The sequence below is a fragment of the Ranitomeya variabilis genome, chromosome 1 (assembly GCF_051348905.1).
Source record: "Ranitomeya variabilis isolate aRanVar5 chromosome 1, aRanVar5.hap1, whole genome shotgun sequence".
Taxonomy (NCBI): Eukaryota; Metazoa; Chordata; class Amphibia; order Anura; family Dendrobatidae; genus Ranitomeya; species Ranitomeya variabilis.
Window position 1 is genome coordinate 808,645,491 of NC_135232.1, and position 24,662 is coordinate 808,670,152.

Sequence of the window (24,662 nt, forward strand, 5' to 3'; positions counted from 1 at the left end):
CAAATCAAGTCCTATCAGTTTAATTAAACACAGCTGGACTCCAATTAATGAGTAGAACCATCTCAATGAGGATCACAAGGAAATGGACAGCATGCGACAAATTTGAGTGTCTGAGCAAAAGGTCTGAATACTATGACCATGTGATATTAGTTTTTCTTAAAAAAAAAACAATTTTTGCAAATTTATTACAGTCAAGATGGAGAGTGTACATTAATGTGAAAGTGAACTTTTTTGAATTTACCAAATGGCTGCAATGAAAGTGAAAAATTTAAAGGGGTTTGAATACTTTCCGTACCCACTGTATACACAATATTGTATTTGAACTTGTGTATTTTTACATTGTTTTCACCAGTATATAACCTTGGATGCATTTGTATATGGCACTTGATTAAGTGGATGATAACTTTTTATTCTGCTCATTCAATATAATAATGACTTGATTAATACATGACACATGGGGACACTTCACAGCTCTATTTCTTTATTCATTTATACACTTAGCATTTCTTCCTATATAATATGATGAACACGATTTCAAATCTGTAACAAACTTCATAACATCTTAATACACCTTAGTACACTGTGGCAGAGCAAGGCTTGTGATACTATGGCTCATACGCCAATGACATATGTAGCCGGTTTTCGTATACAGGATTTACGGTAATATACAAATGCTTCTCACAAAATTAGAATATCATCAAAATAAATTTATTTCAGTTCTTCAATACAAAAAGTGAAACTCATTATATAGTCATTACAGAGTGATCTATTTCAAGTGTTTATTTGTTATTGTTGATGATTATGGGTTACAGCCAATAAAACCCAAAAGTCTCTCAGTAAATTAGAATACCAGCTTGAAAAATTATTTTAAAAATCGGAAGTGTTGGCCTACTGAAATGTATGTTCAGTAAATGCACTCAGTACTTGGTCGGGGCTCCTTTTGCATCAATTACTGCATCAATGCGGCGTGGCATGGAGGCGATCAGCCTGTGGCACTGTTGAGGTGTTTATGGAAGCCCAGGTTGCTTTGATAGCAGTCTTCAGCTCGTCTGCATTGTTGGGTCTGGTGTCTTATCTTCCTCTTGACAATACTCCATTGATTCTCTATGGGTTAAGGTCAGGCGAGATTGCTGGCCAATCAAGCACAGTGATACTCTCTTTTTAAACCAGGTATTGGTACTTTTGGCAGATTGGACAGGTGCCAAGTCCTGCTGGAGAATGAAAATTTCCATCTCCATAAAGCTTGTTGGCAGCCTGTATGTTACTATCTGATTTCTCTGAATTCTAAATAAAACTCAATTTTTAAAAAGGTATATATTCTATGTGTTTTTGTTAACCCCTCTTTACTTCTATAGATGTGAACTGAGCCTTAAAATTATCCAAAATATCAAACTGAAAACCGTCAGCTCCTCATGACTGCCCAATAGGGGTGACAGAGGAAGCCTCCTCCTGCCACAATCGCTATAGATTGCGACAGGAGGTAAACAGCCAGCGCAGTACTATTTATTATGCTTTTGCTTATATAGCGCCATCATATTCCATAGCGCTTTACATACATCATTATTACTGACCCCACTGGGACTCTATCCAAATTCCCTATCAGAATGTTTTTGGAGTGTGGGAGGAAACCCACACAAACAAGTAGAACATAGATGTGTGCTTGGTGGCATTTGAACCCAGGATCCCAGTGCTAACCACTGAGCCACCAGTACTAGTTGTACTGGCTGTTACAGCTGTAGCTGGGTTATCAGTTAGGCCAAGCTCCCGCAGTGATCATACCAAGTCCTATTTTGCAAGAAGTGCAACCACACGAGCTGTATCCAAAGTACATTCAATGTCAGGGAGGGATTAAACATGTTTGATACCTACTTAGTACAAAAATAATTTAAAAAAAAAAGCCAAAACAGCACTTCCAAATCTGGGTTAAAAAGGTTGTCCAGGATCAGAAAAATGTGGCTACTTGCAATTGAACACAGACAAATTATAGTGAATGGAGCCGAGCTGCAATGTCATTCATAACCAAATATTCAAGGGTGGCAGTACAGCCAGTTGCAGTACTATTTATCTATCTATTATGCTTTGCTTATATAGCGCCATCGTATTCTACACCACTTTAAAGACATTACGATAGCTGCCCCCCCATCAGAGAACACAACCTACATTCCCCATCAGTATGCCTCTGGAGTGCAGGAGGAAACTGGAGTACCCAGAGGAAACCCACGCCAACACGGGGAGAACATACAAACTGCTATACAGTTACTGTGCTGCCCTTTTAAATGTTACCTATGCCAGAGTGAGGCATATCTATGGAAGTTAATGTGGAAACAGTATTCCCAGTCAGTGGCCTGGAGCTACATGTGATGGCTATTGGCAGCTGAAAATGTACCAACATATGGACATGACTGTACTTTACCCCAGGGTGAGCTTTCAGTTTACTGGTATTCCTCGCTGAGAGGCGTCCCTACACGGATTGGCATGGTCCAATCATTGCCGACAGTACCAGATTTTATAGTGGTACACCCCATTGATAAGGAAAAGGTTGTCAGTTTATTGTAGTTTTTCCTCCTGAAAAAGTAGGGACAGTGCTAAAAATAAAGAATTATTTATTTTTCTTGGAGAATACAATTATTTACTAAAAACAAAACATGTTTGCAGACCTTACCGGTCATCTTAAGCACATAACATTTGACAATATTTCACTAGTTATACGATTTGGTTCTCAGATCCAGCCAAAGTCTACAAATATTATACATAAAATATTAACAAGGCTCCCTCCATACTTGAACACATTAGTTGATAAAAGAACATAGGAAAGATAAAAGAATACACTTAATAAACATTCATAGAATATTTTAAAATGGACTAAAATCTTCCATGTGACATTATTGTAATAGTAAACCTCTAATACAGGACTGATCAAACATCTGGACTGCCATATAGGCAATGGCGGACACAAACTACCGAGGGTCCCTATACTGTTGTTGCATAGGGGCCCTTTTCGTTCTGAGTCCTGTCCAAGATAGAAGCCACTTTCTGCTATAGAGATGGCAGTGGGCCCCCTTACCTCTTGGGACCCTATGCAGCTGCACAGATTAGACCAATAATAAGAATAATAATAATAAGTACTACATACAAGTGATCTAGTCTGAGAATCAAAACATTTACATGGAAATTCACTTGCATTATTCGTGTTTACAAGCATTTTCATTTATACAAGAATTTAACTGCTAAGGGTGCAATGACAATTATATTAAAAAAAAAAAAAAATGTCCCCTTTCTGCTTGCATTCCACCATACAGTGCCTTATATGAGGAACAAGAACATTAAAAACAAATCTGTAACCGGATGCCAGGTAGACTATTACTGCACAATTCAGTTCTTTAGGTTACGATTTAGGACTATTTGGGAATGGCACTTCCTTTGGTACAAGACGACTGAAACACCGGTCAAATCTTCCAGAATATCCTCTTTCTATACAGGATATACGAAATCAGCACCCAAATAGAAGTAGCTACAAGATTCTGCGTAAGGTGCTGTGCATGTGATTGATTGTCCTCCATCTTCCACTTAAATGGGAAATAATTTTCCAAGACTTCATGACCAACGTAAACAAGGATGGAGTTCATTCCTGAGGATGACAAAATGATTTTATTACATGTTGGATAATAATTCATGCAGGCGTAATCTTAGGCTTTCTACTTCTGTATAAAGAGTACAAGATAAATAACTGCATCACAGATAAAGACAGACTTACCAAAATATACACTTAGGGCCAAAAAAAATTGGAGTTGTAGCATTTTAACCGTTTACCAAAATATATTCAAGAGAGTCATATAATCAATATGGGCTTAAAGTGCAGACTCTCTGCTTTAATTTGAGGATATTCACATCCTATTTGAGCAAGGCTTTAGAATTTACAGCTCTTAAAAAGAGGCAGCTACTTATTAAGGGACCAAAAGCTCTTTGATGGGCTGCATTGGCATTTCCCTTGTTAATCCATCATCAATTAAGCAGGTAAAAGGTCTGGGTCTAGAACCAATTCCAGGTGTGGCATTTGCATTTGAAAGCTGTTGATGTGAACTCACAACATGCAGTCAAAGGAACTCTAAATGGAATCAAAGACCACCTTTAGGCTGAAAAAAAAAAAAGTAGTAAAACATCAGAGATAGCAGATGTTTGGAGTGGCCAAAATCAACATTTTGGAACAGCCTGAAAAAAAAGCCCCCTAGGAAACTTGGGAACTCAAAAGGACCTGGGCATCCATTGAAGGCAACCATTACATTACTGGTTTTGGCATACAAACACTGATTAAAAATACTGATCAAATATTGGTGTGAATGAGGCCTAAAACATAGTAGATGCAGTGTGATGGCATGGGCATGCATGGCTTCTAATGGCACTGGGTCACTAGTGTTTATTGAAAATGGGACTGAAGACAGAAGTAGCCAGATGGATTCTGAAGTGGACAGGGCGATACTTTCCCTCAGATTCTACCAATGCAGCAAGGTTGATTGTCCATCTTTACTGTGAAGTGCCATAAAATCTGTGGCTAAAACAAAATTTTGGTGGTAAAAATGTAATTATTTTTTTCTTCTAAAATTCTGTGAAGCACCTGTGGGTTCAAGGTGCTCACAACACATCTAGATAGATTCTTGAGCGGTCTAGTTTCCAAAACGGGAGCACTTGTGGGTTTTTTTTCCCCACTGTTTATGCACATCATGGGATCTCCAAATACGACATGACACCAGCAGACCATTCCATCAAAGTTTGCATTCCAAAACGTATCTCGTTCTGAGCCCTGTCGTGCTCCCAAACAGTAGTTTTCCCCCACATATAGGGTATGTATTCGTGAGAAATTGCACAACAAAATTTTGGGTCCATTTTGTCCTGTTACCTTGTGAAAAAAATAATTTGGACTATAAAAAAAATCACGTTTTTCCCTACAAAATTTTTTTTTTCACAGCTCTACGAAATAAACTTCTGCAAAGCACCTGGAGGTTCAAGGTGATCACCAAACATCTATATAAGTTCTGAGGTGTCCAATTTCCAAAATGGTGTCAGTTGTGGGGCATTTCCACTACTTAGGCACATCAGGGGCTCTCCAAATGCGACATGGCCTCTGCCAATTATTCCAGCAAATTTTGCATTCAAAAAGTCAAATGGCGATCCTTGCCTTCCCAGCCCTGCCATGTGTCCAAACAGTGGTTTTCCTCCACATATGGAGAAATTTTGGGGTCCATTTTTTTCTGCTACCCTTGGGGAAATAAAAAAAAATGGGGCTAAAAGTGGGTAAAATGTGTTTTTTTTTTTTATTTTATATACATTTTCACAGCTTTTCATTAAACTTTTGTAAAGCTGGGAGTTCAAGGTGCTCGCCACACATGTAGATACATTCCTTAAGTGGTCTAGTTTCCAAACTGGGGGTCACATGTGGGTGGTTTCCACTGTTTAGGCACATATGGGCTCTCCAAATGCTAGATGGAGTCTGCTATCGACTCCAGCCATTTTTGTGTTCAGACTTCAAAAACACAGAAAATACCCAAAGTAATTCCATTCTAAAAACTGCTCCACTCAAGGTCCTCAAAACCACAATTAAGTAGTTTATTAAGCCTTTTGCTGTTTCACTGGAACTAAAGCAATGGGGAAGGAAAAAACTAACATTTAACTTCTTCCCACAAAATGTTACTTTAGCTCCAAATGTATTATTTTCACAATGTTAACAGGAGAAATTTCACAACAAATTTTAGGGTCTACTTTCTCCTGAGTAAGCAGATACCTCACTACCTCTGGGAAATCCACTGTTTGGGGGTACAGCAGGTCTCAAAAGGGAAGAATCACAGTTTGACTTTTTGAACACAAAAATGGCTGGAGTCGAGATCAGACGCCATCTCATGTTTGGAGAACCTCGATGTGCCTAAATAGTGGAACTCCCCATAAGTGACCCCATTTTGTAAACTATACCCCTGGATAAATTCCTTGAGAGGTGTAGTGAGCATTTTGAACCCACAGGTACTACACAATTTGATAACATTAGGTCACCATATTGAAAACTTCATTTTTTTTTTTTTAACAAATGTTGACTTTGCCCCAAATTTGTCATTTTCACAAATAGATAAAAGAAAGAATTACCCTCCATAATTTGTTGCGCAATTTGTCCTGAAAGCGAATATACCCTATATGTGGTCAAAAACTTCTGCTTGGGCACATGGCAGGGCTAAGATTGGAAAGCGTGCCATTTGCCTTGGATGGATTGTGAATGCAATGTCGCATTTGAAGAGACCCTGAAATGTGAAAAAAGCAGAAACCCCCCCCCCCCCACAAGTGACCCCACTTTTTCAAAACTAGACCCCTCAAGGAATTTATCTACGGGTGTAGTGAATATTTTGAACCCATAGGTGCCTCACAGAATTTTATAACATTGAGAAGTGGAAATATGACATTTTAGTGATAAAAATGTAATTTTTGAATTTGCTGAAAATTTGTCATGTACACAAGGGTTAACAGGCAAAACTAGACCCCACAACTTACTGCACAATTTCTCCCGAACAAGGTGCCGCCCCACATGTCAGAAATTACTGTTAGCCCACATGTCAGGGCAGAGAAGGAAGGAGCATTATTTGGCTTTTGGAGCACAGATTTTGCTAGTGCAAGTCTGCCAGTCTAGTATACATTGTCTCCATACAGTGTAGATCCCCATATATTGTAACACCCCCATACAGTGTCCATAGCTTGCGCTTCTGGTGATACATACCCGTAAATTAAATTTTTGATCGCTTTTTATTCAGATTTTTCTGACAATGAACTAAATAAAACCAGCAATTCAGTTATTGATTTTATTTTATTTTTGCACAATTCATTCAATTGTGATAAGACCGATTTGTTCGTCGGGTTGGTACTGTACCATTACAGCAATACCCGATTTATATCTTTTTTTAGGCTTTGCTTTTTACATACTAAAAACAATATTTTACAAAAATGAATTTGCTTTTGCATTGTCATATTCTGAGAGCTGTAACTTCATTTTTTTTCTTTTTTTAAATGAGCCATATTAGGGCTTTTTTTGTGCAGGACAGTTTGGAGCTTTCATTTATACCATTTTTTTTATTTTATTTTTTTTTTACATACGACTTTTTGATCGCTTTTTATTCACTTTTTTGTGATTCACTATAATGAAAAAGTGACATTTTTTGGCAATTTTTTTTATTATTATTTCCTTTTACAGCATTTGCCAAATGGAATAAATAACGTTCTAGTTTTATAGAGCGGTTGTTCGTTCTGTACACGGCTATACCAACTATGTGTATTTTTTTTTGTTTTATCACCAATGCTGCATTTTCAGTGGTGAAATGGATTTTAATTTTTTACATTTTATTTTACTTTTTTCATTTTATTTAGTCCCACTGTGGGATATATATAATTTTTTTTGATCACTTGTACAAGAGTACTGTAGTATACGAGACTGTCAGTGTCTCACTGACTGTCTATGAGACTCACAGGCCACCGTACCCTGGGGTCATCACATGACCTCAGGGTACCATGGTAACCATTGGGACCTTGGGGTCCGATGGTTACTAAAGAGTTATTGTGACCCCCTTGCAATAACTTAAATACCATTGTCAATTGCGATTGACAGTGGTATTTAAGGGGTTAAGTGACCCTGATCAGTCACAAAACCCGCTGGGGACCAATGCCACATGGTGTAAGGCCTCTTACACATTTCCGTTTTTTGCCATCCGTCGCAATCCATCGTTTTGGTAAAAAAGGATCCTGCAAATGTGCCCGCAGGATGCGTTTTTTTTTGCCATAGACTTATTGACGACGGATGGCCACACGTCACATCCGTCGTGCAACGGATGCGTCGCGTTTTTGCGGTCCGCTGTGACGAAAAAACGTTCAAGGGAACGTTTTTTCGTCCGTCGGATCCGCCATTTCCTCCCCGGACTTCATAATGGGCAGCGGATGCGTCGTAAAACTGCATCCGCTGCCCACATTGTGCACAACGTCCGTCGCTACGTCGGGCCGACGGTTTGAGACGGCCCCGTACCGACGGAAATGTGAAAGAGGCTTAAGCTGTCATGTACAGCTGACAACCGCAGGAAATCGCCGCCGGGCGGCTCTATTCCCTTATTCCTCATTTAAATGCATATTGGCGGTCGTTAAGGGGTTAATGTATGGCTTTTGTTTTGTGACAGACTTAATTCGCCGTTTGCAATTTTCGTACCTGGATAGAAGAATGGGCCGCCCATCCAAACCCTTTTGACATCCACGAAAAAATAGATCAACATCAGGAGGAAGAAAGCAAAACCACTTAAGGTAGTCACATAGGAAAGGGACCTATAAGTTTAAAGGCAACAGCAGACATGTTAAACCTCAAGTACATGAGATGCTCTTCTAATGCCACACTACAAGTACGTGAGATGCTCTTCTAATACTACACTACAAGTACGTGAGATGCTCTTCTAATACCACACTACAAGTACGTGAGATGCTCTTCTAATACCACACTACAAGTACGTGAGATGCTCTTCTAATACCACACTACAAGTACGTGAGATGCTCTTCTAATACCACACTACAAGTACATGAGATGCTCTTCTAATACTACACTACAAGTACGTGAGATGCTCTTCTAATACCACACTACAAGTACGTGAGATGCTCTTCTAATACCACACTACAAGTACGTGAGATGCTCTTCTAATACCACACTACAAGTACGTGAGATGCTCTTCTAATACCACACTACAAGTACGTGAGATGCTCTTCTAATACCACACTACAAGTACGTGAGATGCTCTTCTAATACCACACTACAAGTACGTGAGATGCTCTTCTAATACCACACTACAAGTACGTGAGATGCTCTTCTAATACCACACTACAAGTACGTGAGATGCTCTTCTAATACCACACTACAAGTACATGAGATGCTCTTCTAATACCACACTACAAGTACGTGAGATGCTCTTCTAATACCACACTACAAGTACGTGAGATGCTCTTCTAATACCACACTACAAGTACATGAGATGCTCTTCTAATACTACACTACAAGTACGTGAGATGCTCTTCTAATACCACACTACAAGTACGTGAGATGCTCTTCTAATACCACACTACAAGTACGTGAGATGCTCTTCTAATACCACACTACAAGTACATGAGATGCTCTTCTAATACTACACTACAAGTACGTGAGATGCTCTTCTAATACCACACTACAAGTACGTGAGATGCTCTTCTAATACCACACTACAAGTACGTGAGATACTCTTCTAATACTACACTACAAGTACGTGAGATGCTCTTCTAATACCACACTACAAGTACGTGAGATGCTCTTCTAATACTACACTACAAATACGTTAGATACTCTTCTAATGCTATACTACAAATACGTTAGATGCCATTACAATAATATAATACAAGTTTGTTAGATGCTATTATAGTACTGCGCTCTGTAAGGTACACAACGTGCATAGGAATTCAAGGGATTGAATGTGAATATGTGCGTTAGTATGTGTAAGGCTTCTTTCACACTTCGTTTTTACAATCTGCACAGGATCCGTCAAAATGTTGAAATGACGGGTCCTGTGCAGATTGTACAAAACGGGTGCACTGGGCCCGTTTTTCTTACGGACCCGTTGAGGCCATGTGCACTTGTTGTGTATACCTCTTCACAGAAATTCTTCCATGCATGCTCAGTTTCAAAAGACAGCATCTGTCGCTGGATTCCTGCTTTTCACAGTCAGCGACGGATCCTGTGCCCATAGGCTTCCATTATAGCCAACGACGGACAGCGCAGGATCACACACAGACACACACCTTGGTCCCATTCCCCAGCGCTCTGCCTCCAGTGTGCTTACTCTCTGCAGTACACAGCTGACAAGATGAAATTACGTCATCTGTTTCACATGCTGATTCACTGATTGGTGGAGGAAGTGGCAAGAGGCCTCTCCTCCACCAATGCAGTCAGCGCCTATGGAGACAACGAGCGGGCGGACACAGTGCGGCATTTTGTCCAGGTCTGCTCTATATAATATACAAGTTTCACTTTTTGTATTGAAGAAGTGAAATAAATGTAACTTTTTGATGATATTCTAATTTTGGGAGAAGCACTTGTACATGTGGCTACAGGTCCATAATAAGGACTGGTCATGCCTTCCTATCATTATACAGGGTCTGCGCACAGAATCTGGAAAGCGTAGTGTTGGATTAGTTCCTGTTTTGCTTTTTTTTTTCCCACGGCCATTGAAGGTTTCAGTTGCCAGCACTCTCCATTAAAGGGAATGTGTCATCAGAAAATGGCCTAGTATTTGACTCCCACTTCCTGTTGGACACATGGACATTTCCAGCAATAGAGAGAGAAAGCGAGAGGGGGAGGAGGCAAGTTGTGACCATCATTTATTGCCAACGGTTAATCCTGTGCAATCTACTGCATACAGAGTTCTTACAGTTCATTGCAATCCTGTCTGTGATAAGACTTATTTCTACTGTACAGAAAATATGAACAAATGCGTAAAACCTTTGTCATTGTCAAAACTGCACGACTTCAGAGCCATTATATATACACACATACATACAGTGGGGGAAATAAGTATTTGATCCCTTGCTGATTTTACCCCTTAAAAGCTGTGGATGCAATATATAAATGTATGTGTATAGATCTATCTTTCTATCCCAAAGTCTTGCCATTTTTACATATACACAGCGATTTGAGAAATTAAAACAAAATGAAAAAAAAAAAAAAAAAAAAAACCTCAGACCTCATCATCACATTCAAAAAACGTCTGACTGCTGTGCTTGCCATGAAGGGTTGTGCCACCAAGTATTAAGTGTTATTTGCCAGTGGGATCAAATACTTATTTCTCACTGCAAAATGCAAATACATTTATACAGTTTATATAATGTGATTTTCTGGATTTTATTTTTGATATTCTATTTCTCAATGTTAAAATTAACCTACCCTTAATCTTCTAGGATAGAAAGATATTTATTTATACATACATTTATATATTGCATCCACAGCTTTTAAAGGTTAACTATCATGGCAGGGGATATGGAGGGCACCCATTAACATTTCCTATCTTACCAAAGATTTTTGTTGACTGGAATGAAGCCTTCGTTTGTTGAGCATTTAGTTAAAATTGCAGAAACAACACCCTAAAAACAAGAGAAAAACATATATAAACCCCTTAGTGAACACCAATATGTCTTTTTACTGACCTGAGATAAGAAACGACTATCACCCGATGGTTGAAAATGCAGCAGCTGTGAAGTATAGCTGGCACCCTGCTGCATCAGTCACAATCACAGAGCATGGCTGTTTAACCCCTTAGATGCAGCTGTCAATAGTGACTATGGCACGTAGATGGTTAACAGAAGTGTGGGCATTTCACGGCCAAATAATGGCCTTTGAACATTAGACAACACCCACACATTGCAGGAGTTCAGGTGGAGGGATTAACCCATACAGTAGCGGCTTTTGCCGATGACTTACTACTAACCCTGACCAACCCGGTTAAGGAGATTCCAGCGGTATTGGGATTGTTTGAAAAGTTTGGGACCCTCTCCAATTTTAAAATAAATCTAGACAAATCAGAAGCAATGAGCATAAATGTCAAACAAACCACCATTCGAAATGTAACAACTAAATTTTCAATAAAATGGAATTCGAAATTCATCAAATACCTAGGAATTAAACTGAGCCCGCATTGGCATTTACTCTTATCACTTAATTACACCCCACTTCTAAATAATACCATTGATTTGATGAGGTCATGGAGAGCCCCTTATGTCTCCTGGATAGGTAGGAAGAACCTTTTGAAAGTTATATTTCCAGAGTAGTACCAATAAACGTCCCCAGCGCATTCTTTTCAAAGGTGCGCTCGATGTTTTGTAAGTATATTTGGAGGGACTCTAGGCCCAGAATCAACTACGCAACGCTATCACTCCCTAAGTCTAGGGGGGGGCATGGGTGCTCCAGACCCTCAAAAGTACCATAATGCGGCGACATTATCTTTAATGGTCGATTGGTGGAGAGGTGATGCCCAGAAACAATGGACACAGATTGCGGATACCACAATTTCAGTGCCTCTACATGCTATTATTGTCCATGCTTCCAAAGAGTTTATCCACAAAATCAAAATCTCAAACGCAATTTCTAAAAACATTATTAGTACCTGGTCGAGACACGCACAATTACTGATGCCTCTTCCCTCTCCACTGGTTAGAGTGGCAGACTTACCTGAGCTTTACCCTAAGGATTCTATGTCCTTAGTGTCAGATCCCCTATATAAGATCAAAGATAATCTAGAATGTATACTGACTGACGGCACATTACTTCCGCTATCAGAGTTGCAGTCTAGGTTCCCTCAACTCTAGCTAAGTTTCCTTCATTATAATAGACTTAAAAACGCCTTGAGACTCTACCTCAAGACTGGTCACTTTCATAGAGAATTGACAACTTTTGAACAACTCTTGGTGCAGAGTAATCCTCCGAAGAAAACTATGGCTAAGCTTTACCAAGTAATCATAGTTAATACAACTCCACTCAAGCGAGCTTATATTTGTAGCTGGGAGAAAGACTTAGGTGTTGAGTTTCAGGGATGGGAGGTGGATCAAATACATAAAAATTCACATGGACCCTCAAGCTGTATTAGAGTACAAGAAAACTCATACAAAATCATTACTAGATGGTACACTACCCCAACATTATCCCATCTGTGGTACCCTAAGACAGCGTCAACATGTTGGAGATGCTCTAGGGATACTGGAACCTTTGTACACTTGTGGTGGTCCTGTGAACAAATACAAACTTTCTGGAAGGAAGTGTTGAAGTACACAACTGACATTTGCAAATTATTGCAGCCTCCTTCCCTGACGCTCATTTTCCTGAACTGGAAGGGAGACAAGTCGAAATCTAAAAATAAATCCCTATTGGCATTTCTTCTTTCGGCAGCTAAACTCCTAATCCCAGTTCATTGGATGACTAAAAACTGTCCGAGTCTCTCGGACTGGGTAAATAAGGTCGATCAACTATTTTATATAGAAGAAATCTCTGCATATTCCTACTTCTCACAAGATAGATTTCATTTAACATGGGCTCCCTGGAAAACTTTCAGAACAAGTAATGAATATCTGGCCATTATTAATCTATAGGTTTCCTGAAGATCCTTAGATGCTACTACATCCTATTAACGAATGTTCTGATGCACAATAGCACCTTACCTGTTGGTGTTTCTCAACAGGCCGGCCATCCTCTCCGCCGTAGGAGTAACCCCCCCAACTTCCTCCCCCCCCTCCCCTCTTCTCTTCTTTATCTTTTTATTTCTCAAAATTTATTGCATAAAAGTTATATGTGATGAATATATAATCCTATTTCTACAGGTAGTCTGTTTTGTTATACCTTGCTGGCCACCGACTGCACTACAAACAAATACTGTTCTTTCTGTTTCCATTATAAAGTGGCCCCACAATTTTATCTTATTGTATTAATTAACAGATGATTCCCATTACTATTTTCGTTATCTCTTTATTAACGCTTTTGAATTGTTAATTGTATTAACCTTAATAAAAAGATGTTTAAAACAAAACAAATAATGGCTTTTGGATCTGCTGGTTATAGCCTGCTCAGACGTTAGCGACATTTATGCCACATTGCATTAATTCCTAAAACGCACCTGAAGGGTTAATAAACTACCTGAAAACACTTTTTAATACGATGACTAAAGCTGTATTTAAAATGGAATCAATTTTGAGCATTTTTCAATATATAGGACCCCCAAAGTCACTTCAAAACTGAATAGGTCCCAAAAAATAAAAAATATAAGATTTGTAAAATTTCCTTGAAAAATATTGCTGCATTTTTAAACCTTCTAACATCCTTACAAAATGATGTTACATTTTACAGATGGTGCTGATGTAAAGCAGACATGAGGGAAATATTAATGTTTTTCTGTGGTACGGCTTTCTGGATTAAAATGGATCAAAGTTTTACAATTGCACAGTTTTTGAAATGTGTCAAATTTCTGATATTTTTATAAATAGACAAAATATATTGCCTTAAATTTACCAATAAAGTATAATGTGTCACAAAAAAAAAAACATTCTCTAAGTCGCTGGGATAGAATGAGGCGTTCCAGAGTTATTGCCACGTAAAGTGACACGGGTCAGATTAGCAAAACCTGGCCTTGTCACTAAGGGGTTAATGTAAAAAAGACAGCATGGCTGTGGAATTAGATTTCCTCATATTTTCGGCATATTACAGTTTGGACACTTTCTACCACTTTGAGCAGGTTCTGATTTTCAGGTTTTTACACCATGTTTGCTTTTTTCATATTGCATGCGCTTATTTTGTATAATGAAGTTATAGACATTCAATAAACTGAATAAATTCAAAGCTTTTCAAGATTTCTGCTTGCAGTCATACTATATAAACCTCCATTATTTAATTCTAGAGCCGTCTTCACACCTCAGTTTTTTGGTGCATGCGCTACCCTTAATGCTTGCTGATAAATCACAGACTCCTTACAACAGATATGCATTTTCACATGTCCTTTTTTGTGGACCAATTGTTGTGTTGTGGATAAAACACAATGGTGCAAGTCAATATCCCTGTGAAAAAAACAGCACACTGAAATCATCCATGTGCCTTTTGTATTTTACCATTTAAAAGGAACCTGTCAGCAGGATTGTGCTCAGTAACCTACAGACAGTGTCAGGTCGGTGCCGTTATACTGATTAATATGATGCCTTGGTTGATGAAATCCATCTTGTGGTTGTTGTGTAATCTTTATTTTCAATTTTGAGTTAATTATATGCTCATGCTCCGGGGTGGAGCTCTGTGTGGGCGGGGGGGAGGGGGTCTTCATGTGGTGCTCTGCTTAGGTAGTCATGCTGATCCCTCAGTAACCTGCTCACTATTTTAGATACTGAATATACTATGTATTAGGGAAAAAAAATAAGAAAAAAAAAAAAAAAAAAATCACATTCAGCAGGCAAGTGCCGGCGATGCAGCATGCTCACAATTAGAATATCCATATAATTATTTTATTTGGCACTATACATGTATTCAGGAAAAATAAAAAAAAAATAGAAAACTCAAAATGGCACCGATCGCGCCTGCGCAGTAGCATCCATCGGTGATCTGATAGATGCTACTGAACTGGCGCCATTTTGCTAGAGGAAAAAATGATAATTACTTACCGGTAATTTGAGAGTATGCAAAGTAACCGCTTTGTTAGTTTGGGCTTTATGTATATTACATTTATTTCCATAGGTTGTCACCTGATATAGTTACATATCCCCATCAGTTTTTGAGATAGAGAATATATATATTAGATGGTGGCCCGATTCTAACGCATCGGGTATTCTAGAATGTGCATGTCCACGTAGTATATTGCCCAGCCCACGTAGTATATTGCCCAGCCACATACGTAGTATATTGCCCAGCCACATACGTAGTATATTGCCCAGCCACATACGTAGTATATTGGCCAGCCACATACGTAGTATATTGGCCAGCCACATACGTAGTATATTGGCCAGCCACGTAGTATATTGGCCAGCCACGTAGTATATTGGCCAGCCACGTAGTATATTGGCCAGCCACGTAGTATATTGGCCAGCCACGTAGTATATTGGCCAGCCACGTAGTATATTGCACAGCGACGGCGTATACAGCACAGAGCCACGTAGTATACAGAGTTAAAATAAAAAATAAACATATACTCACCCTCCGAAGGCCCGTTGAAGTCCTGGCCCTGTGCGCGGTTCAGGCGTCAGTTTCCGGTCCCAGGGTGTGATGACGTCGCGGTCACATGACCGTGACGTCATGGCAGGTCCTTTTCGCGCAGAACCTGTCATGATGTCGCGGTCACATGACCGTGACGACCGCAGGCTGCAGCTTCCGGTCCCAGGGTGTGAGGACATCGCGGTCACATGACCGTGACGTCATGAAAGGTCCTTCTGGCATACCATCCTTGGGACCGGAACCTGCCGCTTGCATGGAGCAGTCACCGTAGCGTCGCGAGGAGCGCAAAAAGCGGCGGATGGTGAGTATAGCAGGTTTGGGTTTTTTTAAATTATTTTTAACATGACATTTTTACTATTGATAGGCAGCATCAATAGTAAATAGTTAGGGACACTTGGGATTCACAAGCAGGGCGGCTGCACAGGCGCAGTCTGCAAGCCTGGCTGTGACGTCAGACGGCCAGAGCTCTCTGCGCCTGCACCAAACAGCGGTACACAGCGCAGGCGCCGGATTTCATGGGTAAACAGCGCTGAGGGGGCGGTGCCTGGCACCCCTGAACATTTGAGTGACAACAATGTGGCGTTACAAGCAGGGGGGTGAGGACCTGCCTCCCTGGCTAAAGAAAGGTATTTTGGCGAAAATATAAAACCCTTTATTTTGGTAATACATGCACCTAAAACTAAAAGAGCCACCTTGTTAGAATGCAGCACTACTGCTGCACAAGGTGGCTCTTTTAGTTTATAACGGCTGGAGGGGGTGACAGTGGCCCTTTAAGGATCTTTACATTTATAATAAAAAAAAAAAAAAAAAAAAAAAAAACAGATCCAATAAGGACTTTACATTGCACAGTGAATAAAAACAAAGTATGTTTTTCACACATAAAAAAATGCTTAAGAAACCAGTGTTGGCAGAAAAGTGCTGTGTAAAATATGCGATTTTTTTGCCATTGATTTGGTTGGGTGAAAAATGCTGCAAAGACGCTAAAAGAAAAGAATTGACAAGCTGCAGATTTGAAGCGAAAAAGTTTATAAATTTCAGGAATATCAATATAAGAAAAAAAAATATATATATATAACATACCAAGAACACACTCCATGTGAAGAACCTCACCAGCACCTGCTTGTGTTGATTTTTGTACAACACAAGAATTTTACCAGCCTAGTTGGAAAAAAAAAAAAGCATGTCATTAAAAGGTTAAGAGATAAAATAAAATTAAAACCAACCAGTAGCATTAAACTGCTGCCGATAGGGAAATATTAACTCATCAGCGGTGGTTTTCAGTAATGAATGGCTCAGTGCATACGGGCAGCCATTGTTCTCGGCAGCACAAGTCCGGTTTACACAGGAAAGCATGCTGCCGAGAACTATGATCTTTTTATGTAGCACAAAAGATCATTCACCTGATAAAGGAGCATTTTGTTACATGAGTATTCGGAAACAAGTGGTCCTAGGAATGCTCATTCGTGGCAACCTTTGAATGTAAGGGCACCTAAACTCTTCACAGCCTTAGAACGGTACAGAGCCATAACGGTGCTCCCTTAAAAGGTGCATCGAGGCTCGAGTGTACACCCTTCCACTCCTCATGGACATATTTTGAAAGGCACAGCCTACGGTAGATCCGAGATTCAGGGGAACAAAAAAAAAAGAAAAAAAAAAAAAAAAAAAAAAGAAGGAAGACACTGAATCTTAACAATGACACACTGGAGAATGATTTAGATTACCTGGAGTCCAAGAAAAGCCATCACCACCGAATTTATAGTTCCTAAAATTCCTTCGGGATCATAAGGCACTGTTGTTTTATAGACCACCTGCAGGAAACGACATTTGAATTTTTTTTTTTATTTTAGATTACAATGTTGTCTGTAGAAGACCAGGCATTATTCTGGGCCATCTTACTTGCAGAAATATACACATCTCTTACATATTCATATTATGGCTCAGAAAAAAAAAAAAAAGCGAGGAGAGGGGTGGGTTTGTAATTTCCTATGCCAGTCTTGAATAAAAACCTGCTGGAGTAAAATATGATATGACCACCATGCATAGGCCTTTATATGAGGAGATCTACGACAACATTGTACTTTGTGGAATCCTCCTGACGTACACCATAGAAGGCTAAAAAAAGGTGAGCTGTATGTGAACAGAACCTAAACCAACCTGGGCAGTACTGGACAGACGCCATCTCCATCTACAAGTCACTGGTGTTTTCTACACATACATTATATGCTGTAGCTACTATATACTCCAAAGGCATAAGAGACAACTGCAACTGGCAATTATTATGGCAAACATCTTATCCCAAGTAATGGAGTAACGGCAAGTATGAACTCACATTAGAAGATGGATGTTGATACACATGGTCCTGACCAAGAACTAAGCGGTCAATGGAAGCGGCAGCCCCTCCTGTACAGTTTGGATATTTTCCAAAATCACCAATACCTCCAGGTCCAAGATACCCCCTGCAGAATAGATCATTTTATCAGATCTTAAGGAATATAACTAAAATGTACAAGACAAGCAATTAACCCCTTGAGGTCTATAAATCTAATCTTGAGCAATCATTTGACCTCCTCTTTTCGCATTAGTTCATATGTTTGGGGTTTTTTTTACCTATTGTTACATAAAAGAGCAGCCCCCTTAGTGTGCGGCATACATAGAATTAATGCAAGTACTAAATAATGCAGAAACTCACGTGGGGCATCCAGGTACGGGAAGCAAGAAAGTCAAACACAACCAGCAGGCTTCTAAGACTAAGATTATCAGCCACTGAGGCCAGAAAGGGACCACGTCTTGTAACAAGAAACATGTGCGGTTCTAGAATGGAAGGATAGCATTTGTGAGCAAGAAAAGCCGCTCAGATTAATGAAAGGTAATGCAACATGGATATAGTTACCGTACAACAAGACCCAATCTGCTTGTAAGGAACAATGGAGAACATTTCAGTGTATATTTAAAAAGGAATCGGTCACCAGGATTATGCTTCCCAGTGAGAGGACAACATGATTGATATAAGGGCAGAGGCCCTGATTCCAGCCATGTATCGCTTACTGGACTCTTTGCTACAGTATTGGTACTACTGTATTACTGCTGCAATGAGCTCTGTGTCACAACAACATTGACAGCTTTCAGCCCTCAATCACCATGGACGGTAAAAATGTCTATTAATACTAGTGTGCGAGGATAGATCCGGATTATCTGGACTACAAAGCAGAAGCTCATCACTGAGATGATTAGCAGAGCCGTAGTTAAAAGGGAACCTGTCAGCAGGATTGTGCTCAGTAACCTACAGACACTGTCAGGTCAGCGCCGTTATACTGATGAGGCCGGGATCACACACAGTGAGATACGGCCGGGTCTCGCAGGTTAAAACCAAGCTCTGGCCCCGGCACTCCAGAGCGGAGCGTGCAGCCGCATAGCAATACATGGAGCTGCATGCTCCGCTCCGGAGTGTCGGTGCCAGAGCTTGTTTTTAACCTGCGAGACTCGGCCGTATCTCACTGTAGTGTGACTCCGGCCTTAAAACAATACCTTGGTTGATGAAATCCATCTTGTGGTTGTTGTGTAATCTTTATTCTCAGTTTTGAGTTAATGATATGCCCGTGCTCCAGAGGCGGTCTGTGGGGGGGCATCTTGTGGTACTCTGATTAGGTATTCAGGTCGGTGCCGACCTGACACTGTCTGTAGGTTACTGTGCACAATCCTGCTGACATGTTCCCTTTAAGAGAATAGTGTTTTATCAAAATTATAGCTAAAAGTCCATTAAAGAGATTCAGCACCAGAAGAAGTCACAGATCCCCACATTGCACAAATAACGCCAGGCTTCTGTCATGCAACTAAAGATGCAATGTAAGCACTAATCGAAGAAATGGGGACCTGCTAATAGGTTGCTTTAAGGAACATATTGACAAAAATAGAGGGAGAGGGAGAGGTGGTCCAGACATGGTGTAGCGGTATTTGTGCCTCGTATGTGGTATTATTCGGTCACTGTGTTGATAATATGTGGTCTGATCAATGTGTGAAGGTATATGTCCCTTGTATGTGGTATTATTCTTCATTTAATAAAAAAAAAAAAGTGTGTATGACATTCCCAGAAACAAATAAAAATATACCTAAAAAGAGTATTGGATATTTCAACAAATATTTAATAGGTTAAAGTAGAAGCAGGGTCTGGCCAAAAGAGCCTACCTAGTCATGGTGGCGGCTTAAAAAAAATATTTTAGCCAAAACAAAAGCTTCTGGCTATGTATGTAATCTGGTGTTAGATGGGAACTGATAATGTGTGATTGGAGAGGACGTGGTGCAGATGGAGTTTTTCTATGAGTGGACGGTGGAATTGTGGAATGTTCAAGGGTTGGAGGCGGTGTCTCAAAGGTGCCCAAAATTTTTGTCAGTATTTTGTCAGGCCCACAAATTCCTGGTGGCAGCCCTGTATACAGTTACAAAACAAACAAAACCACCGCAAAAATGTAAAAAAAAAAAAAAAAGGAAGAGCAAATAGACAAAGACACTTCGTGAAACTCTTAGGGTATGTGTCCACGTTCAGGATTGCATCAGGATTTGGTCAGGATTTTACATCAGTATTTGTAAGCCAAAACCAGGAGTGGGTGATAAATGCAGAAGTGGTGCATATGTTTCTTTTATAATTTTCCTCTTAGGGTATGTGTCCACGTTCAGGATTGCATCAGGATTTGGTCAGGATTTTACATCAGTATTTGTAAGCCAAAACCAGGAGTGGAACAATTTGAGGAAAAGTATAATAGAAACATTTGCACCACTTCTGCATTTATCACCCACTCCTGGTTTTGGCTTACAAATACTGATGGAAAATCCTGACGAAATCCTGATGCAATCCTGAACGTGGACACATACCCTTACAAAGATTTCCAGAATAGTCAGGAAATGGAGTTTGTCACTTGGTCAAGATTGAATGTTGTCCTCAATGCTGAGAAATGCAGGCTCAGAGTTTATTCCAAAGAAGTAAATTAACGCAAACATACAGCCAATGTCATTAAGAACTATTTAAAAAAAAAAATAAAAAAAAAACCAAGGATTTTTTGAAGAGACAGAAGGATTTGCACAAGCTTACATCCACAGAATATCTGTGGTTAGTTCTCCAAGATGTTTGGAACAATCTCCCTGCTCAATTCCTTCAAAAACAGTTTGTATGTGCCATGCAGAATTGATGCTGTCTTGAAGCCAAATAGGTGATCACACCAAATACAGCTCTGATTTAGATTTCTCTTTTGTTCACTTTGCATTTTGTTACTTTAAAAAAGTAAGTGTTAATAGGTTAATTTTTATCAAGAAATCTTGCTTTGACTAATTGAGGTACAGCCTGTTGAAAAGCAGGATTTCAATCAATATCTCACTGAACATAAAAACAATTTTCAAAATTGCTGCGTTTCATAGAACAATTTTTTTTTACCCATGACATGAAAGGATAATATAACTCATTACAAAATTTTCAATTTTGCTCAAAGTATTTGGTGCAATAATAATGATACACCCTACGTCAAGTATCTTCTATGATCGCCATGATTTTTAGAAACAGCACCAAGTCCCCTAGACATGAAATGAACAAGCTGGTGATCTTGCAACATTATCTTTTTCCTTTCTTCAAGAAAGAACTCTTTTAGGCCGGTTTCACACGTCAGTGGCTCCAGTAGGTGTGGTGACAGTTTCCTCACGTACCGGAGACACTGACACATGTAGACACATTGAAATGAATGTGTCTCTGCAGATGTCAGCGTGTTTCCACGGACCGTGTGTCCGTGTGCTAAACACGGAGACATGTCAGTGTTCGTGGGAGCGCACGGATCACACGGACCCATTACAGTCAATGGGTGCGTGTAAACATGTACTGCACACGGATGCCATCCGTGTGCTTTTTTTTAAAGTCATAGGGTTAAAATTGAAACAAATGGTTTCCATACACGGACACACGGTCGATAAACACGGACACACGGACGGATGGCCTACATGCACACACGGACACGGATAGCTCCAGGACCGGTTCTTCCGGTACCTGAAATATCTGGACGTGCGAGACTGGCCTTAGAGGCTGGGTGCTGGATGAAGAGTGATGCTAAATTTGTCTCTTCATAATTCTTGATTGCATTTTTTCCTTGTATGTAGTACACATGCAACTTCTTTACCTGAGGCATAGGATCCGGTAAAGGCTTTGTAAACAGTAGTTCTAAAACAGAAACCACAAGATACGTAAGACTAAGCCGCTGAAGTACACCCATAATTCGGATATCACTCCAGGATACTGCAAGGAAGGATATATACTGCAATTATTAAAATATTTAATATACAGATATTGCAAAAGTAGCAAGGCCTAAATTCATGCACTTGTTTTACAGTATGCATAGAAAAGAATCTGTGAAAATCGTGAATTTTATTTAGTACAATCCAGAAAATCCAACACTCTGCATATAATTGTGACGTTTCAGTCAGTCAGTATAGAAAATGTTTCAGCACAACCTACTAGGGAGGTGCACAAATATAGGTTCCCAAACCTTAATACGTGAAATAATTTATAATTGGCACACTCCAGAAATGTGATGCAAAGGGGAATATTTAATGTACATACAGTAGTCACAAACGTTTCGGTCCGCGTGGGCCTTCATCAGTGTGCGAGATATATAGCGGAGGTGATGTGAACCATATAGTGGGCCCCAATAAAGTTTGCTTGCATCAACTGGAGAGTGTTGAGGAGAACACCAAATGATGTCGCAGTCCAGCCATTGAGGAAAACGCGCAATGGACTTGGTGCAGCTACGCGGTATCCACCGCAAGTAGACTGTGACTGTGTATGTACATTAAATATTCCCCTTTGCATCACATTTCTGGAGTGTGCCAATTATAAATTGTTTCAGTCAGTCAGACTTACTCGCATTACCATTGCACTTTGTGCCAATTGCAACTTCTCTCACTCTGGCAAGTTTGTGCACGTTTGATTGACCAAAATGTCACAATGATACGCACAGCGTTGGATTTTCTGGATTGTACCAACTAAAATTCAAGATTTTCTTTGATTTTGGAGTGACAGATTCTTTTCAGCACATATTACAGGAATGGACCCTATTAGAGCACCTGCCGGATTCTGAAATGCCGTACTTCACTTTGTATTACAACAGGCACCTCTGTGCCAACGTTACAATAAATTTCTTCACGCATGTTCAGTCTTAGAACAGATTATAAAGTATGACTGGCACAAAGAAAATATGCACGTTAAAAAAATATATATATTATAATTAATAATATAATATATTCTTGACCTAAAGAATCCTGACTGTGTTGGGGTTTTGTCTACAATTGGTAAAATAGTAAGATTGCCAATTGATTTTAAAACAAAAATAAAAAAAATTACTCCATTTAACAGTCACACAACTTGTTTGCCAAAGTCAATGACCACCCTGCAGTCTCAGAGGCCTTTTACCGAGGTAAGGAGCATGTACTGGTTTAGCGGGCTTTGTGATTGCGCCACTCCAGATCCACCCAGCTTCATTTCTGCAGCACTCCTCCCCTTTTTAGAGGAAAGACTAGCTTTGCTGGCTGCCTCGGAGAGTGCACAGGTCAGCCCGGCAACACAGCCATGCTGCTGATCTGAACTACCAATCTTCAGGAGAAAGCAAAGCATGAAGCCAGGGGAGCGGTGCAATGCTGAAAATTCATCTTGAGATAACGCCTTTGATGCCTCCAGCTCACACGTATGATACGGATTAAGATTAAAGTCCATCATGATCCCTTAAAGTTGTTGTTTCACAAACAAAATACATTTGAATCAATGGATCTTAGAAGAATAATAAGTTCCGCAATTGTATATGTTAAAAATAGAATGTTCCTGTGATAATCCTTTAACTATGCCCCTGCTATGTACTGATGTACAGTGTAATGGCTGTGTCTGGAACATGGTCTGCACATAACACATTGTCTCACTGTTCTCCTCCCCCCCCCCATCGTAAAAACTAAAAAAAAACAACAACAAAAAAACTCTTACATGGTCCACGACAGTAATTTACATTGATCACAAACAATCCGATGAGAAAAAGCTGAATGCTTCTCCACAGGACTTTCCAAAACAGTTTCCATCTGGAGTTTCCTTTGCGCAGCATCGAATTCAGGGACAAATGGATAGAGGTTCCCATAATGAAGACAAACCTAAAATAAAGACCAGATCTCAAACGGAAATACGGTACAGTCCAAGCACACAACCCATCGTGAAGAAAGCTGTCCATTACAACACATCCCACATTGTAATGAATAAGATGCATACAAGACAATTGCTTACCATGGAAAAACCAGATCAGCTATTGTGAGACCTGTAATTAAATAACAGTATTGCATCAAGTTCTTATAAAGTAAAGTCAGTGAACGAGTTTTATGCATTTTATTGCTTAGTGGACTATACAAGTGCTCTTATATTTACAAGACAAAGTGGCCAGGTTCATTTCCATAAGATCAGCTCACTGAATTTTACTGAAACGCTGTGTCAATCATATATTGATAACACTATGTAGAATTTAACATAGGCACTTATTTTGATGAATAGAGAAAAGGACATTTGTTTTCTAAAAATAGCATCTAATAATCCAAGGAAGCTTACCATTCCAGCTCTGATGTTTGAAGAACCAGTAGCCTCCTCCCCCATAATTTACAAACACCATGATTATAAGAGAAAACCTAAGACCAGAAAAAACACAAATTTAATTCCTTTATAATGTTTTTTTAATTAGTTCAACTACATTAGGAAATAAAACATAACTGCGGGGTGTAGGCTGCCTTTACATTCAGTTATGCCCTACAACAGGTCACTACTTGTATAGTACTCGAACGTCCAGCTAGGATTATTGACCATGTAGCTGCAATGGACAGCACTTCGCAAATTCCTGCTGACAGGTTTGCT

At 39.7% G+C, this 24,662-nt stretch overlaps 1 protein-coding gene across 2 annotated transcripts in view; it reads right to left on the reverse strand.

The window, feature by feature from the left end:
- Positions 1 to 696: 696 nt before the first annotated feature.
- HGSNAT (heparan-alpha-glucosaminide N-acetyltransferase) overlaps positions 697 to 24,662 on the reverse strand; it is a 61,275-nt gene continuing 37,309 nt past the window's right edge. Inside the window, exons 8-18 of one of the 2 annotated variants that reach the window (XM_077274237.1) lie at positions 24,363 to 24,439; positions 24,048 to 24,078; positions 23,757 to 23,917; positions 21,907 to 22,022; positions 18,444 to 18,565; positions 18,084 to 18,210; positions 17,476 to 17,562; positions 16,835 to 16,912; positions 11,093 to 11,163; positions 8,222 to 8,334; positions 697 to 3,628 (exon numbers count right to left, since the gene is read on the reverse strand). In XM_077274237.1, the coding sequence (XP_077130352.1) occupies positions 3,447 to 3,628; positions 8,222 to 8,334; positions 11,093 to 11,163; positions 16,835 to 16,912; positions 17,476 to 17,562; positions 18,084 to 18,210; positions 18,444 to 18,565; positions 21,907 to 22,022; positions 23,757 to 23,917; positions 24,048 to 24,078; positions 24,363 to 24,439 (1,165 nt within the window). In that variant the 3' untranslated portion in view covers positions 697 to 3,446. The remainder of the gene's footprint in view (positions 3,629 to 8,221; positions 8,335 to 11,092; positions 11,164 to 16,834; positions 16,913 to 17,475; positions 17,563 to 18,083; positions 18,211 to 18,443; positions 18,566 to 21,906; positions 22,023 to 23,756; positions 23,918 to 24,047; positions 24,079 to 24,362; positions 24,440 to 24,662) is intronic. The other variant, XM_077274246.1, reaches the window with a different exon arrangement.